This window comes from Physeter macrocephalus, chromosome 7, assembly GCF_002837175.3.
Source record: "Physeter macrocephalus isolate SW-GA chromosome 7, ASM283717v5, whole genome shotgun sequence".
NCBI lineage: Eukaryota > Metazoa > Chordata > Mammalia > Artiodactyla > Physeteridae > Physeter > Physeter macrocephalus.
The window spans coordinates 55,884,165-55,902,964 of record NC_041220.1 but is presented as its reverse complement, the minus strand read 5'-3'; the positions used below and the strand labels follow the sequence as shown (position 1 = coordinate 55,902,964).

General features: G+C 32.1%; 1 protein-coding gene across 1 annotated transcript in view; it reads right to left on the bottom strand.

Annotated features, from left to right (window-relative positions):
- The window catches only part of GABRG1 (gamma-aminobutyric acid type A receptor subunit gamma1), a 69,873-nt gene that overhangs the window by 39,880 nt on the left and 11,193 nt on the right, over positions 1–18,800 (bottom strand). The window contains exon 2 of the mRNA XM_024132003.1: positions 13,153–13,301. Within this exon, the coding sequence (XP_023987771.1) occupies positions 13,153–13,301 (149 nt within the window). The remainder of the gene's footprint in view (positions 1–13,152; positions 13,302–18,800) is intronic.

Sequence of the window (18,800 nt, the reverse complement as noted above, 5' to 3'; positions counted from 1 at the left end):
GGGGAGGGGGAAGGGTAAGCTGGGGCGAAGTGAGAGAGTGGCATGGACATATATACACTACCAAATGTAAAATAGATAGCTAGTGGGAAGCAGCAGCATAGCACAGGGAGATCAGCTCGGTGCTTTGTGACCACCTAGAGGGGTGGGATAGGGAGGGTGGGAGGGAGAAGCAAGAGGGAGGAGATATGGGGATATATGTATATGTATGGCTGATTCACTTTGTTATAAAGCAGAAACTAACACACCATTTTAAGCAATTATACTCCAATAAAGATGTTAAAAAAAAGAAAAAGAATGGTCAAAGATATAATCAGAAGTTGTCTTAAATAAATCTTATTTAAATAAATCTTAATAACTATTACTATTTTACTTTCAATAACAAAACATTCTCATTATTAAATGAGGAAGCATGGCCCATTATATAAACACAACAACCTTTTCATTTTACAAATAAATTATGTAACTAAAAGTTACCATTTTTGACTAAAAACCTCCCAGTGTACAGCCTAAAACTGTCTAAATCATCCATTAAAACTAAGGAAGTTTATTCAGTTAAAAATGCTAAGTAATTTGCTCTGCAATAGTCATAGAATTTTAGATTAGATGGATTTTAGAGCCTGAACATTGTTATGTTATCCTACTTAGGGCATATCATGATGTGCTAGCAAATGTTAACAAACTTGCTCTTGGACTGGGAGAAAAAAAGCCCCGATTTGTACCTTTTGTGATTTCAATGTTGTAAATACTCCCACAGTGAATGATTTAAAGACACCAGTGTGAAGTCACTGAATACAGAGTCGGGACAATATATAATGAGTGGTTATTGTGAGCCAGTATAAGCTAGTTCCGGCACACACTAGAGCTTGAAGCATAATTATGATGATTAAAGGAGGTGATAGATCTGAAACATTCTACATCCAGGTCTGATTCTTGTGAGGCACTTCATTAAATTTGTTCACACCTCCTTCCTCTCTTGTTAACAAAATTCCTTTGGGTTGTTTATAGCTGGTTCCAGTGAAAGGTGTATTTTCATCTAATTCTCAGAGTATATTTTACAGCCATCCCTGTGGACTTCATCTGTTGTGTTTTGTACATAACCACTTGTGTTTTCCAAGTTAGTGTTTAAATGGTATATGCTGTATTCTTATATTCTATCAAAATGTGCAGCACAGGTCAGCCTTTTAAATGTTAATCGAAAGATATGATTAACTAATATCTGCAGTAGTGCAAATTTGATTGTGATTTGGGCTTTGAACCTTTGTCAGGTATTTTTGGCTTGCTATAATGAAATTTACCATAATAATGATAACTTATGAGATTTTTTTGTTCACTATGAAAAACATTTTCACATAGTTTCTTTTTACTCCCTACCCCCCTGCCATGTAAAGCATAAAGGGTTCATTTACTGATTCAGCAAATACTTGTTGAGGAATGCATATAAAGGTTTCATAAAGAAGACAAGAAGGGAAAAAGACATTGTGAGAAGAAAATCTGTCATAGATCTCATGGAGATTTACATAGAGATAAAGCAAATATAATAAAGCAGAAAAAACACCTTGTACACTGAAAGTTTCTATGCTAAAGTAAGCATGTTTCCAGTACTGTATATTCAGTTATCCTTTCTGGATAAGTTTATGTGATTTCCCTTTCTGGCCCAGTATTTACCACTCTTACAATGCAGGCACTATATTAGACCTCGCAGGATGAACCTCCTCCTCTAGTACATAGCTGAATCTGCCTGTCTGAGTCCCTGTCCTGTCTCAAGTCTCCCTATCTTAGTAACTTTTAGTCTGTCAGAGCTTCCATGCTGGTAAGCTTCCATGGAAAACTTGAGGCATTTTGGAAAACAGTGCCTGTATTATTTTAAAACCATATTTATTTTTAATCTTTGAAATTATAAAAAGCCCTACACTTAGAAAAACATACAGTATTTATTTAGTTTGTTTTTCCTCAAGCAAATATTTTATTACATGACATATATATTTTCTTAGCTAGAAAAATAAATGGGATTTGTTAGAAATAGTTTTAGTATGCAAAACTATAGGTTTCTAGATTTATATGGTACATGACAATGTAATTCGATCTAATAGCCAACAATTAGATTTCTTAAATTAAAGTAGGTTCTATGACTTATAGAAGGTTATATAGCTTAACCTAAGCTGATGATTTCTGAGATGAGTTGCTTTAATCATTTGCCATTTATGTTTGACTAGCTATGAATTGTAACCAATAAATATCATATAATTAAGCTAATTATAACTAGATTTACAGTGTTTTTTATGAAAGTCAATTAATAACAATAGGTTTATTAGTTTCATTTAGTATATTTATTAACAGTTATAAGCAATTAAGTGCAATGTACCAGTCTTATCTGATTAGATTTTTTCAGTTCATCTGATAAATCAACAAAAACTGAGTGCCTGCTCTCTATTGCATGATACTTGGGGCTGAACACTGCTTATGCCAAGAACTAAATGATTTTTTTAACATCTTTATTGGAGTATACTTGCTCCACAATGATGTGTTAGTTTCTGCTTTATAACAAGTGAATCAGCTATACATATATATGTATCCCCATATCTCCTCCCTCTTGCATCTCCCTCCCACCCTCCCTATCCACAAAGCACTGAGCTGATCTCCCTGTGCTATGTGGCTGCTTCCCACTAGATAACTATTTTACATTTGGTAGTATACATAAGTACATGCCACTCTCTCACTTCATCCCAGCTTACCCTTCCCCCTCCCCGTGTCCTCAAGTCAATTCTCTATGTCTGCGTCTTTATTCCTGTCCTGCCCCTAGGTTCTCCAGAACCATTTGTTTTTGTTTTTGTTTTTGTTTTAGATTCCATATATATGTGTTAGCATACGGTATTTGTTTTTCTCTTTCTGACTTACTTCACTCTGTATGACAGACTCTAGTTTCATCCACCTCACTACGAATAACTCAATTTCATTTCTTTTTATGGCTGAGCAATATTCTTGAAGACATTTTTATTTACAGGACATACTTTTCACATTTTACAATAGAGAAAGATGTAGATATGAGTGATCTGTCCTGGTTTCTTGATATCAATATTTCTTTAGCTAACTATAAGGCAAATATATGTATGTTACAAAAATATTAACTCTGGCATTAGGGCTTGAGCCACACTGAGATATTTCATGATGCACATACATCAAGTTCTTCTGAGATGGGGCAAAAGATTTATTACATCAGTAAGTCCAGCGTAGAACATTGCTATTCACAGGAGATATTCAAGAAATTACACAATGAATATATATTTGCAAACTATGAGCATTTTTTGAGTTATCATGTATATCATTTTATAACTTTGATATGCTATCATTTGATCCAATCCTTTAAACTTCATCCCCAAAACACGAAGTAGGATAAACCTGAAAGTGAATTAAAATATTTCAGATTAATTTTGAAACTCTTTCTGTGCTGTGTGACTTCTAAGTACTTTGCTTTAAGTATCTCACCAGAATATAAGTAAACTCCTAGTGGAAGTGAGTATATAGAAATAGACATTCCAGACAACTTAGTAATCCAGAAAATACAAAGAGTAAGAAAAAGAGAAAGAGAAAAACACAGTGAGCTCAACATCGAGTTTCCAGGTAGTTAAGGCAAAAACTGAAGAGAGCCCACTCTGGGTGGGTAATCGGTTATCAATCAGAAGATATAAACTAAAATGAATTTTAAAAATATTTTCTTCATACTTATTTTTAAACATGCTGTATTCCAATAGTCATATCTTTATCGTATTATGTAGCTTTTTGGTCACTTTGGATATTAAAATTAATTTAAGTCAGTCAAAAACTCTAATCCTGGAAAATAAGATTAATGGTCTTTTCTTATTGCCCCTAAATGGTATTAAAAAAGAAATAGTCCCATTGATCTGGATATTGCAGTTATGATATACAAATTTTTAAAAAACTATGACTAATATGTCTTATTGCCCTAGAACAGACAGCAGGGGTTCTCAACACAAAGATGTCATATTTGGTTCCAGATACTTCTTCCCAGGCCTTACTAACAAGGAATGTCAACTAACATTTGCCATCTCCTTCCCCAGGTTACATATGGACAAATGGACACTTGGATACACATGGAAGAAAAGGTAGATATGGATAAATAGATACTTGATACTGTGCTGTCTAATACCTTAGCTAGTAGATACTAACACAGACAGCTAGAAAAGATACTAACATAAATTTGGACAGAAAAGAATGCCTACAAAGATCACTTTAATAATTATTCATATTTGTTTGTTTTCAAATTTTTTATTGAAGTATATTTGATTTATACTATTGTGTTAGTTTCAGGTGTTCAGCATAGTGATTCAGTTATTTTTTTCTGATTATATTCCATTACAGATTATTACAAGATATTGATTACAATTCCCTGTGCTATATAGTAAATCCTTGTTGCTTATCTATTTTATGCATTTTATGTATAGTACTTTGTATCTTTTAATCCCATACTCCTAATTTGTCCCTTCTCCCCTCTCTCTCCCCTTTGGTAACCATAAGTTTGTTTTCTATGCCTGTGAGTCTTTTTCTGTTTTGTATATAGAGTCTTCATATTATTTTTTAGATTCCACATATAAGTGATATCACATAGTATCTGTCTTTCTCTGTCTTACATACTTCACTAAGTATCATATTCTCTAGGTCCATCCATGTTGCTGCAAATGGCAATATTTTGTTCCCTTTTATGGCTGAGTAATATTCCTTTATATATATATTTATATATATATACATATATGTATATATATCATATATATATCTTATCTTCTTTAACTGATATGTTGATGGGAACTTGGGTTGTGTCTATGTCTTGGCTATTATAAATAGTGCTGCTGTGAACACTGGGGCACATGTATCTTTTTGAATTAGGTTTTTGTTTTTTCTGGGTATGTACCAGGGGGTGGGATTGCTGGATCATATGGTAGCTCTACTTTTATTTTTTTAAGGAACCTCCATACTGTTTTCCATAGTGGAGGCACCAATTTGCATTCCCAACAACAGTGTACAAGAGATCCCTTTTCTCCACACCTTCTCCAGCATTTATTATTTGTAGACGTTTTGATGATAACCATTCTGACAAGTGTGAGGTGATACCTCATTTTGGTTTTGATTTGCATTTCTCTAATAATTAGTGATATGATCATCTTTTCATCTGCCTCTTGCCCATCTGTATGTCTTCTTTGGAAAAATGTCTATATAGGTCTTCTGACCATTTTTTGATTGGGTTGTTTGTTTTTTTGATATTGAGTTGTATGTGCTGTTTGTATATTTTGGATATTAACTCCTTGTTGGTCACATCGTTTGCAAATATTTTCTCCCATCCAATAAGCTGTCTTTTCGTTTTGTTGATGATTTCCTTTGCTGTACAAAAGTTTTGAGTTTAATTAGGTTCCATTTGTTTATTTTGGCTTTTATTTATTTTTCCTCGGGACACCGATCTAAGAAAATATTGCTACAATTTATGTCAGAGAATGTTTTGCCTATGTTCTTTTCTAAGAGTTTTATGTTGTCATGTCTTATATTTAGGTCTTTAAGCCATTTTTAGTTTATTTTTGTATATGGTATGAGGTAGTGTTCAAATTTCATTGATTTACATGTAGCTGTCCAGCTTTCCCAACATCACTTTTTGAAGAGACTTAAGTCATTTATTATGTATACTCTGAGATGAACAGATAAAATGCTACTCTGCACAGTACATATTACTACTTATATTTAAATAGAAATTAATTAAATTTAATTGAAATTTAGCCATACTAGCTACATTTCAAGTACTCAATAGTCAATAACCAAGTTCAAGTATTCAATACTCACAAATGTATGACTGTTATTAATATATATAATATATATTAATTATATGTAAATTTAATTATTTGGAATTTCTTCTTAGGAGGATGAAAGACTTATCTCTTATTCTGTAGTTTAATGTCTCTTTAGACAGCAGACTTAGCAACCTGCTCCTGCTCCTACACCTGATCAGGGGAAAAGAAAGTTGGAGAGGAGATTTAAAGAAAGAGAAGCAATGTAGTATATGCACAGCCACTCTTTAGAATGTCTAGGATATTTTATTTTCTTGTGGGTACAATTCACATCAAAGGAAAATAATTGGACCAGAGGCATCTTACCAGTTTTTGGCCACCAGCAGCACATATCTCCAGACTAGATTGTTGATGAAAGGAGCTAAAACAGGTGGAAGATATAGAGAAGCCTCTAGATTCCCCAGATCAAGGAAGTGAACAGTATAAAATGCCTATGAACAACAACATAAAGCATTTCTACTCTATTCCTACCCTCCTACCCTCACTATTTATATGTTTGCCTCTCAAAGTGTACCAAGAGCCATTTGGTGTTAACCCCAAAAGAAATAAAAACTAAGAAGACAAAAGTTTCAAACTGCACCCAGTTAACTCCTCATATCTCCTGCATGTTCCCATCACTAGAAACTTAGAATAATTAAACAGATGGAATAAAAAAGCAGATCCTTCCCTTCTTACCCCAAGTCCCTGTCTAGTGGCACATGTCTATCATCTATCCTGGGAGAGGGATAGCTTTAAATCTATTGGGATAGTAATTTTTTAGATTAAATCAAACTATTTAAATCACTGAAATTGTCTGAAAAGCTGTAGACTCTACCTGAAAAGTTGTTAAGAAATAAAAAAGAAAATTCAACATAAAGTAATTAAGGCTTTACTAGAATTACAAAGCCTTTTAATGTTAATTCATTATTAATTTCAGAAGTCCTCAGTAAATTGATTAATTTTTTTTCATAATTTATGAAGAAGAAAGATGTTAACACAAATTTTGGACAGAAAGGAATGCCTACAAATCATGTGAACAATTAAATAATTCATTGTGTATAATCTGAGATGCACAGATACAAATGCTGCTATGCATGGTATAATTATCAAGGTACTTAGGACATGTTTCATCTAATCTATTAAACGATGTGATGTCACAGATGTATATAGCATTTGAAAGTCCAAATCTTGATCTGAAATAATTTAGGTAAAATGCTAAATTCATGAAATAGAACAACTGTCAAAATACTTACGCATGAAATTAAAAGATTATACATGCTAGGTTCTATTCAGAAAAGTTCACTCAGTAAATATTAAGTGAACATAATTTATGTTTCAGACATTGTTTTAGCAATGAGGAATAGAGTGCTTTCTACCTTCAGGGAGCTGACATTAATTGAAAGAAAAGAGAGTGTCAAATAATAATAGTGAAATATGATGAGTAAAATGGAAGTACAGATTTCTGTTTCTTGTGATAAGTAATTGGCATCAATTTAACCATCTCAATAAAAACAACAACTTTTTAATGTTTAAAGCCATGAAAGTCATTATGAAGATATAACACAAAATATTTATGCACCGAATAACAATGCATTTACCTTTATGAGGCAAAATCTACAGGAGAAAAAGGGAAATGCAGATAGTAACACACAAAAAATTGAAGAGGGAAAATAAATCATTAAATTTCCAACTCAAAAAAAAAGCAAAACAAAATAAAATATAATGAAGGCTATAATAAAGACAAAGTAGAAATTACAAGGTAGTTAATAGAAAAACAGTAGAGCTCATTTGTTAATAATGGAAATTCTGAAAAAATTCACTTCTCTTGATTTTCTTGATCAGAAAAAAGGGGGTGATAATACAAAATCTAAAATTGGAAATAACAAATGGGAACTAAACATTGAAACAGAAAAATTTTTTTTAATCCTAAGAAATTACTTTGAAGACTTCTTTGCAAATAAACTTGAAAACCTAAATAAAAGAGATAGTTTTCCTAGGCAAATACAGATTACCAAAAATGAGTAGAAAGCACAAACAGACCAATTTTCATAGGAAAACAAAGTGATCAAAGTTATTAACTATTTCCAAAAAGCACAAGGCCTGGATGAATTTATAATGGAATTCTATCAAACTTCCAAAAGTCAGATGATGCTAACACCCGGATAAAGTACTAGACCTTTGAGAATGAAGGAAAATACCTTTCCATGAAACAAATGTAAAAGGATGGCTAAAACAAATGAAGACAGTACTCAAAAATAAAATAGAAGATGAATATCACTTATAAATACCAATACAAAATACTAAATAATATATTAGTAAGCAGAATCCAATACCTCATTAAGTTTATAATATATCATGACCAAGAGAGCTTTAGTCCAGAATGCAAATTGTTTCAATTAATACTATACACGATACTAATAGATTTAAAGAGGATAAAACTCAAAATTATTTCTGGAAATGTTGAAAAAGGCTTTGAAAAATTTCAGTACCAATTCCTGACTTTAAAACTAAATCAAGCAAATCAAGGGATAAGTTCTTAATGTGAATATTCATATGAAGAAACACTAGAGTCATTTCCATAAGAACTAAAATGAGGCAAAATTACCCATTATCTCCATTACTATTCATTATTATATTAGACATGTTAGACAATGAAACAACATAATGCTTTTAGACAAGAAAATTCGATTAGTTGCATATGAATTGGTAAATAAAATACATTTTTTGTATATGGTATGATAGCACATTTTGAAAACAAATGATGCTTAAACTAACAAAAAAAATCAGTAAGGCAGCAGGAAGGAAGTAAGATATAAAATGAACATTCATAAATCAATGACATTGATATACAAAACCAGAAATCAGGTAGAGGACATTAGAGTCGAGGAAATATTTACAGGAGAAAAAAATTAAATACTTAGGATTCAATTTAAGAAATGTGAAAAATCTATGAGTAAATCTTAAAACATTCCAGAGAGATACAAAATTAACATGAAGATTTAGAAAGACAGCCCATGTTCCCATATTAGATGATTCAATGTTATAAAGATGTTAGTTTTCCCAAAGTTAATTTACAAATTTAATGCAATCCCAATAAAAATACCAACAGCTCTTTTTAAAATGTATCTAAATTTGTTGATAATAAAGCTATTTTTTGTTAAATGACACGTAATAGCCAGGAAAACTGTAAAGGAAAAACAAAACAAAGTGAAAATATGAGGTGGGGCCAGCTTTATAAGATTTTTTTTTTTTTTTTTGCTGTACGCGGGCCTCTCACTGTTGTGGCCTCTCCCGTTGTGGAGCACAGGATCCGGACGCACAGGCTCAGCGGCCATGGCTCACGGGCCCAGCCGCTCCGCGGCATGTGGGATCTTCCCGGACCGGGGCACGAACCCGTGTCCCCTGCATCGGCAGGCGGACTCTCAACCACTGCGCAACCAGGGAAGCCCTTTATAAGATATTAATACTAAATATTTTAGTCTCAAAATACTGTTGAATCTCTACTGTTAATAGTGTGGTGGCAAATAAATAGAAAAATAAATGAAAGAATTGAATAGATAGGACAGAAATCACAAAAGTACATAAGAAAATGTAATATATGATAAAGTTGACATCTCAAATAATGGAAGCAAAAGTTGACTTTTTAATAAATCATGCTGAGTCAATAGAAAAACCATTTGAAAAAGATAAAAATTAGATTCATACTTTACACCATACACAGGAATAAAATTCAAATGCATCAGGGAATTAAATAAAAGAAATAAAATCATACAAATGCTAAAAGTAAACATAGATGAATTCCATTCAAAGTGGAATATAACCAGTAACATGGAAATGAAACTGTCAAAAAATGGTTAACATAACGACATTGAATGGGGATAGGGAAGAAAAGAACTAACTTAAGTTACTTTGGGGAAAAGTATTTTGATTACATACTGCAAAGATAAAAGCAAAAAAAATTGTATATGAATATTTTATTCTAGCTAATTTTTTATAGACGTGTTAAAATTATAAAATTACTTTATGTATTTACTGGAATTGAACAAATAATAAAATATACTATGGGTAAATGAGAGCCAGGAGTCTCCCTGATGGAAAAAGAAATTACAGATAAGGAAAAGGGAAAGGTTAGAATGAACCCTATGGTCTTTGGATTGGAATCAGGGCTGTCAGTATTGACTTCTGGTTTATAATACATATACACAGGGATAGACATAGAAATATAGATGCCTGTGAATGTATGTGTAGAACATATATTTTCTCCTTCTGCTCAATGAGAAGGTCAAGAAGCAATGACACCCAATATTAAGAAATACACCTGGTGCTCACATCTTGGTTTCTAAATACCATTCTACAAAAAGAGGAACCAGGGTTCTTGGAGAAATGATGAATTACATTGCTGGATCAAGAGGAGCCTGGAAAATTTTATGTGCTAGAAAGTAAGGATATGCTTACATTTCATTAGAAAATGATAGAAACATAAAAGAACAGAGAAATAAAATTATAGGACGTACCAGTTGTCAAATTTTCATTTTGAGCAATAAAATAAACAACGATGGTAAAGGATAATAAACTATAAGATAAGACATATATCTAGAGGTCTACACTGAGTAAATAAATAAGTGAATAGATAAACAATTGGACAAGTCACAGATCCTCCTTACTGCAGAATTACAATTAAATTGTGTAGAAGGAATGATGATAATATTGACTTACCACTTGAAAAACATCACAGTATTACTCTTGCAGGTAATGATTCCATTGATAGAGACCAGAGGAATGGACAAAAGTGTGCTGAGAAATATCTGCATATTTCTCCCCAGCGCAGTATCTCCTCACAACATATTTATTAATCAAAAAGAAAGATAATAACTTCACAGTGAAGAAACGTGGAAGAAACCACACTTAACGAAAGTGTGGTTTACAACACCAGTAATAAGATATATAAACATCACATACCTCCTAACACAATACACTGAAAGCACAAAATATCACTTTTGCGGTGTTCTTGGCAAAAATGCATAAACACAGCCCAATAATGAAAATATCAGACAAATTGAGGGGCGTTCCACTGGCCAGTATACTTTAAAATTATGATGTTCATGAAACAAACAGAAAAACTGAGAAACTATACCAGGTTGGAGGAGAGTATGGAGGCATGAGAACAAAATGCAATGTGTGATCTTGGTTGGGATTCTGAACAGAAAAAAAGGACATCAGTGAGGTATCTGCCATAATTTGAATAAGGTCTGTAGATTAGTTAATAGTATTGTATCAATATTAATTTATTGATTTAGGTAATGGTTCTATGATTATGTAAATATTAACATTATGGCTGAAAGATTTCTGGGAATTTCATGGATAGATAATATTTTATTGTCTAAATTTTATTTTGAAAAAATAATTAAAATAATCTAGGAAAACAGAAAATTAAATCATGGAAAATAGATTAACAAACAAAAGAGTGTAAAATAATAAAATTTAAGAAAATTTTCAACAAAGAAATTTGACAAAGCTAAAATTCGATTTTATGACAAACTAATAAAAGTTTTAAAGCTCTTCAAGATTTATTCATAAATGAAAGAATAGATTACTAATATCAGGAATGGCGAAGGAGAAAAGCCCTCAGATACTAAAAAAATTAAAAATATCGTAAAAGATGTTATGAAACAATCTAACTCAAGTAAATTTTAAAATTTAAATTCCTTGAAAACTAACCAAAACTAATAAAGTAATTGAACTGCTAAAATTTTTTCCCAAAATACAAACTCTAGGCCAACATGACTTCACCAAGTAATTCTTCCAAATATTTAAGGGAGAAATAGTATCCATTTTAGATAACTCTTTCAGAGATGAAAAGAGAGGGAAATATAGCTCATTTGTAGATGCTAGCATAATATTGACTCCAAAACTGAAAAAGACATTACAGAAACTAAAATAACTGGCTAATGCCCTTTATGAACATAGATATAAAATTCCAAAACTAAATATTATCAAACTGAACCTAGTCATATTTTAAAAATATTACCATGTCACAACTAAGTAACATTTATTACAGACATGCAAATTTTGTTTAAGTTTTAAAAATCAGCCAAAGTTAGCTACAGAAAAAAAGTTAGTAGAACAAAGGGCAAAATATGATCAATATGATTGTTTCAATAGGTGCACAGAAATCATTTGAACCAGTAGGGAAGTAAAAAGAACCCTAGCCAAATAAGAAGATAAAGGAACTACAAAGAGCATCTTAAAAAAAAAGAAGCTTACATCAAACATCATAATTAATAGTGAAATATAGACTGTTTTCCCTGATATCAGGAGCAAACCAGGACTATTCAACACTAATCTCTAGTCTTAGTGCAATATGTCATGAAAAAGTATAATTTTGAAAATTAATTAGAATGTTCATTATTTGCAAAATAAACACTATTGGCAAAGTAGTCATTATTGGTAATAGTCATTACTCTCTGTGTTTATAGAAAATCTACATTAATATAACAATAAATAAAGTTGATAAATTTAGCAAGGCTGCTGAGGACAGAGTAGATTAGCAAAATATCTATTGCATTTCTATACACTGCTAATAAAAACTTAGAAAGTAAAATTTTAAAAAAATCTATACTTACATTAAAACTTCAAATATAGAAAATTAAATCTAGTAAAATATATTCAGCACTTCTTTACAGAAGACATTAATAAAAAATTGAACATATGTGGAAGAATATATGATGATCATGAATTTGGTACAGTAAAAATTCAGTATGGTAAACATTTCAATTTATCTATGTTGATTATAGATTTAATGCAATCCCAGTAAAAATCTGGCTGACATATTTTGTTTGTTTGTTTTAAAGTGTTGCAGTGGGAAACTTAGAGGTTATTTATGTTATAAAATGTATACATAAATGCTCAGAACTGAGAATAACAATTTTGACAAAGAAGAGCAATGTTGGATTGTCTACACTAAATATACTCTCAAGGCTTATAATTCTACATTAACTAAAACAGTGCAGCACTGCAAAAAATTGGAACTCCTACATACCTTTCAAATATTCCCTTTTATGAAATATCTCTTAGTTTTTCAGGCAGTTTTATCAAAAATTGTTCTGTTGTAGCAATTGTAAAATAATTACATCGAAAATGTTTAGATGTCTTTCTTCCCACGTCAAACTGTGAAGCTTTCAAAGCAGTACCATTCCAAATAATAATTGCCAAACCCGCAGTCTCTAACACGCATCGGACACTCAAGGAATATGAAATATGATAAAATAACATCAGCAAATGTGGCTTTCACAGTCACCAAAATCCCAGAATGATTACTCGAACTTACCTCCTATGTCTGGGCGAAGTTTATTGTCATAGCCTTGAAGCAAGGAGTTGAGAATTTGTGTTATATCTCCTTCATGAATCTTTGGTGCCAAGACCCAAGTTTTGTTCACTGTTAAATCCTCATCATCTTCATCATCTGCTTTATCAACACTAAAGAATTCAAAAACAAAAATTGTATGATAGAAAGTTCAAGCAAGTAGTGTATTTTTTAAAATAGTTTAAGATTATTCTAATTGTGTAAGAGAATAATAAGAGGGGAAAAAAAGCATTAGAAATATTTTACCTTCAGTAAGACTAACGCCTACATCATACGAACTGTCCTGTTTTAATAATACTCAAAAATGAAGAATCCAGTGCAAGGAAATATCGTATAATATTAATGTAATAAAGTTTTGCCACTCCCACTACTGTCATTTAAGGCCACAGAGATTATGCACTGATAATGTGAGGAGTGGCCCTAGATTTGTGCGGTACACAATCTGCACAACCATACGTAAGTGACTCTATACCACCACACCCTAAAATAAAAATTAAACGGTAAATAAGTGCAGGAAAAGTAGTAATCATTAGTCTGGTAAAATGTATTTTAAAATGCACGTGTAGAAAAGAAGCCCTAAGGAAAGATGAGTGAAGGGTTCAAAGAAAAAAGGAAAAAGTATTGAACACACCTATGCTTCTTCCTTTTAAGTCAGAAGAACCGAGACCCCAGACATCTATTCCAAGAACTCTGTCAAAGATTGTCTTACCAAATCATGAGTGGTTGACTCACTCTCCATATATATACATATATTATAATCATGTATACATATATATACATATTATATATATACATATATGTATATATATACATGTCTCTATATATACACATATGTATATAATCATGCTTTCCATATATATATGTGTGTGTACATATATGGAAAGCATGATTATCACATTTTAGGACTAGAAGTTAGACTTTAGGGATCAAATAACCCACTGCCTTTATTTTGTAAATGAGGAAACAAGTCAGTAGGGAATCAACCAAAGTACAAACTCATTTATTTTCAAAACTGAGACTCAAACCCTGGTCCTATAGCTACTGTTTCCTGCTATGCCTGTGTGTTAAACAAGCATAAAGTTTCAGCTTACTTATGAATTGTGGTAGAAACATATAGCAATATAGATATTCATCTATAATTCACCAAAAGTAATAAACTACTTTGTTTATTACCCGTAAATAACCCCACCTTCATTTGAGTGAGATCAACCTAGACTTACACCCAACTTTAGTAAATATTAGTCTTCCACTGAAAAAGTATATATAAACTTTTATACTGGTAAAATCAGGTAAATCTATAATATATTATTTATTTACATATATTTGAGAGATGAGCTTCCCTCCCACAGTAGATATTCAAGTTTATCTTAACAGCCTTAGTTGATATTTCTACACTATTCATTCAAATCTCTTTTGCTGTGAACCTAAACTTCTTAGCTAATGCAGCCTTTACCCCCTTTATCCTTTTAAATTATTTTTCAGTTTTATTGAGATATAATTGACATACAACATTGTATATGTTTGTGTACAACGTAATGATTTGATCTATGTATATATAGTAAAATGATTGCCACCATAAGTTTAGTTAACATCCACTCTCTTTATCCTTTTAAAGAGTATAAATTAACATTGTAAATTAAAACTTAACCTTTAAGTATTTGTACCTCATTTTATCTTTACAATAATTGTACTGATAGTTATTAACGGAGAGTTAATGAATAATGGATTACACTATTCTTCCTCTTCTTCCTGTCAGAGAATTATTCTTTTCACTCCACTGACTTCTAACTTGGTCATGTGACCTGAAATACTCCTTTCTGCAATGCATCCCTGTCCCATTAAACTCAGGTTTGGCCCTGCAATTTGCTTTGGTTAATGGAATACATGTAACATACATCACTACCAAGCAGAAGATTTATTGTCAGTGCATGGTTCACCATATCTCTCTGTCCTTCTGCCAGAAGACAAGCCATACTCAGACAGAGGCTACTACTCCATGACTTCACTTTCAGGGTGAAGGCAACATGAATATAGCCACAGTTGACCTACAATGGACATGTAGCCTGAGCGAGAAATAAACATTTAATATTGTAAGCCACTGAGATTTGTTATTTATTACCACAGTATACAAATTTTATCCCTATGTGAACTCCTGGAGTACATTTATTTAACAGATTTTTAATGAAGTGATCATTTATATTAATTGTTTTGCTGTATTTAACTTCAAAAATATATACTACTGAAATACAGTTGTATGATTTCCTTTAAATAATTTCTTATTTTCTCTCAATAAAATATATACATACATACATACAAACATTCATTTATAAACTAAAGCATTAAAAGTACTGAAATATTAAGAATCCTGCTCATGTGTCTTCCAGGAAAATTTTATCTAATTAGAACTGCTGAGATATTGTCAACAACCAAAATTTAGGGCATCCATCTAGCTTTAAATCCCAGTTTTATAAAATAAAACATCTGATGGATAGATGCAGACCACTGCACGTATAAGAACTTGATTTTCCTTTGAAATACAACTGTAGTCAAATGGAAGTTCCCAGAAAAAATATGTTTTTCCTATGTTTTAGGGTAGTAACATCTTGGTAATCCAGGAAGCACATGCTTATACTGACTTATATCCCCCTTTTCCCAGCTATCTCAGAGGTAATATAAAAATTGACCTCAATGACATCACAAACTAACTTTCCTCATTTTTGGCAATAACAGAAAGGAAATTTCATTATAGTTAATATTCTTCATTTTTCCTCCACACTTTCTGAATTACCTTCAGAATATTCATTAACTACCTTAATTTCTTATTGGTATTATTTTGGTGATTAAAAAACACTTATAATTTTAAAGATAGTTCATATAGCATATCTGATGTTTCATTATCATTCATAGACTGGAAGTTTTGTAACATTTACCTATGTTGAGTGAACATTCATTTGGAGGAAATGAGTATTATTTTCTTAGGTAATATTATGGGAATTTGTAGACATTTGCAAGCACTTCTTTTAAATAATTTGAATGAGTATAATTTTATCATTATTGGAAATATACTCCTTAGTATATAATCTTAGTAAATGTTTATTTATTTTATTTTATTTATTTATTTATTTTTTTGCGCTGTACGCGGGCCTCTCACTGCTGTGGCCCCTCCCTCCGTGGAGCACAGGCTCCGGACGCGCAGGCCCAGCTGCCATGGCTCACGGGCCCAGCCGCTCCGCGGCACGTGGGATCCTCCCGGACCGGGGCACGAACCCGCGTCCCCTGCATCGGCAGGCGGACTCTCAACCACTGCACCACCAGGGAAGCCCCAAATGTTTATTTTGATGATTGATGTTTTTATTGTTCTTATCAGCTGTTGAGTAAGTTCCTACCATGTTTCATGAACTGAGTGCTAGGTTTCTTCCATATTAACGTATGTCATTACTATTCCTGTTTTACAAATTAGAAAACAATAGATTTATAGAATTTGCAGGACCCACACTATTAAATAATAGAGCCAGGATTTGAAACAAGATTGATTTAGATTGAAGACTCCTTTTCTCTTTGAAGTTTTCATGGTATCTTACTTTATCTTTGTTAAACAATCCAGTGTAGTTAGATTTTGAGGTTTCTAACTTATAAGAACACAGCAACATTTATGGTAAGTAGTTAGCAAGTGCATTTGGGTTGTGCATGGGTAGAATGCTTAGTCTCTGCCTTTGAGTTCTGAGAAGTTAGAATAATAATTTCAAGGAATCACACACACACTCTCTCTAATGAAAAAGACTTTCTAAAGTGTGTGCTCAATCTTCAGTCCAATGCTTTAATTCATTTATAGAGGAAATACCATGTATTACAAATATGCTAATTGCTGAAAACAAAAAGATAAGTAAAATTGTATTCCTGATCTATATGATGTTATTTTCTAATGAAGGAGAAAACTATTCAAATGATACACAAAACCATCATATACAAAGATGCTTATCACAGTGTTATCTATAGTAGCACAAATTTTAAACAAAAGAGCAGTTTTAAGTAAAGTATTATATATCCTTATGGTGTGATTGATGCATCCATTCAGTTGGTGATTATGAAAAGTCTGTAAAAATATTAAATTATTTTCATAATTTAATGTTATATGCAAAGTAACATGTAATAATTTGCCTTGATCAAAACCTACGTATAAAATGACTAAAGATTTAACCAGAAAGCAGTATAATGAATACACTAAGTAGTCTATGCTAGTGGAGCTATAGAAATTTAATTTTTTTCTGTATATTAATAGTATACTACAATTTTTCTGCATAATTTTGTAATATAACTACATGAAAAAGAGTTAGTTTGACATTAATGCCTACCTAAGAATGAACTGCTTCTTCCTATACACCAGATAGTGCCCTGAAATAAATTTCTAATCATAAAAAATAAGTAATTAAGTAGAGGTTTTTATAGAGACAAGTAGAGCTTTACACTCTGCCAAGAAAATGAAATTGGCAGCCTTAAAAAGTTGCCAGTCGATTCTCCTGGGGTAGGAACATGGTTGACTGACAGCCCAGGCACCAGCCCTCTGGACCAGCACTGCATCTGTACCAGATCCAAACTTCCCCAGGCTGCTTTCAGGCAATAAATGAACATTGTGGCAATGGTAGTACAGACCCGTTCCTGCAAGACTAGGGCCTCCTCTAAAGGACAACTTGTGTTGGATGAATCCTGCTGGTCTGGCCAAAGCCTCTTTAGTAGGGCTTTCTAGTCTGAGACTCTTTTAACCCAAACATCCTCTTTGCCTTATACTTGCACAGGGATCAGACCTCCATTATTATCTGAAGGCTCTCTCTGCTTACTTCCACTTCCTCTCGTTTACCCTGCACAGGCATTTCTCTCAAAAATCTCTTACATGTCCAATCCCAACTTGGCATCTGTTTCTCTGAGGCTTTTGCTTCTCATATTCTTTAATTGACACTTGTAACTTCTTACTAAAGAAATTTTCTGAGTCACCTGTATGAGTGTTGGTTTTTTGTTTTGTTTTGTTTTTCTTTGGTTTTACTAACTTATTTTAATACCTTGACAAATCCATCTGATTACATAGTAAATTATTGTATGTAAAAGAGTACTTTAATGATTGTATTACTCTTCTGAATATAACAAGCAAAAGTTTTAAACTAATGATAACTAAGAGATAGGTTAAGTGAAGGCAAGGCATGCTAAGCCATATAATCATGAGGAGAATTCATCTTTACAGCTAGAAAATATATATATATGTCTATAACAAGTCAATCAATCAATATAAACTATTTTTCATACATAGGGTAAATATTCATCAAGATTTTCCCAGGACAATCTTGATTTACACCTGTTGTCCTAGAATAATTACAATATTAATAGTAACCTCTTTCACTCACAAAATGGCCTAATTTGGATGATAAATTGTAAAGTCACCCTGGATATAGTTCATATAAAGTTTACTTCAATGCAAATGTCCTTGTTCTGACACCTAAGGAAGACTCTTTCATTAATCTATTAAGACAGTGCAGATGACAGCAAAAGAAACCATAAACAAGATGAAAATACAACCCTCAGAATGGGAGAAAATATTTGCAAATGAAACAACTGACAAAGGA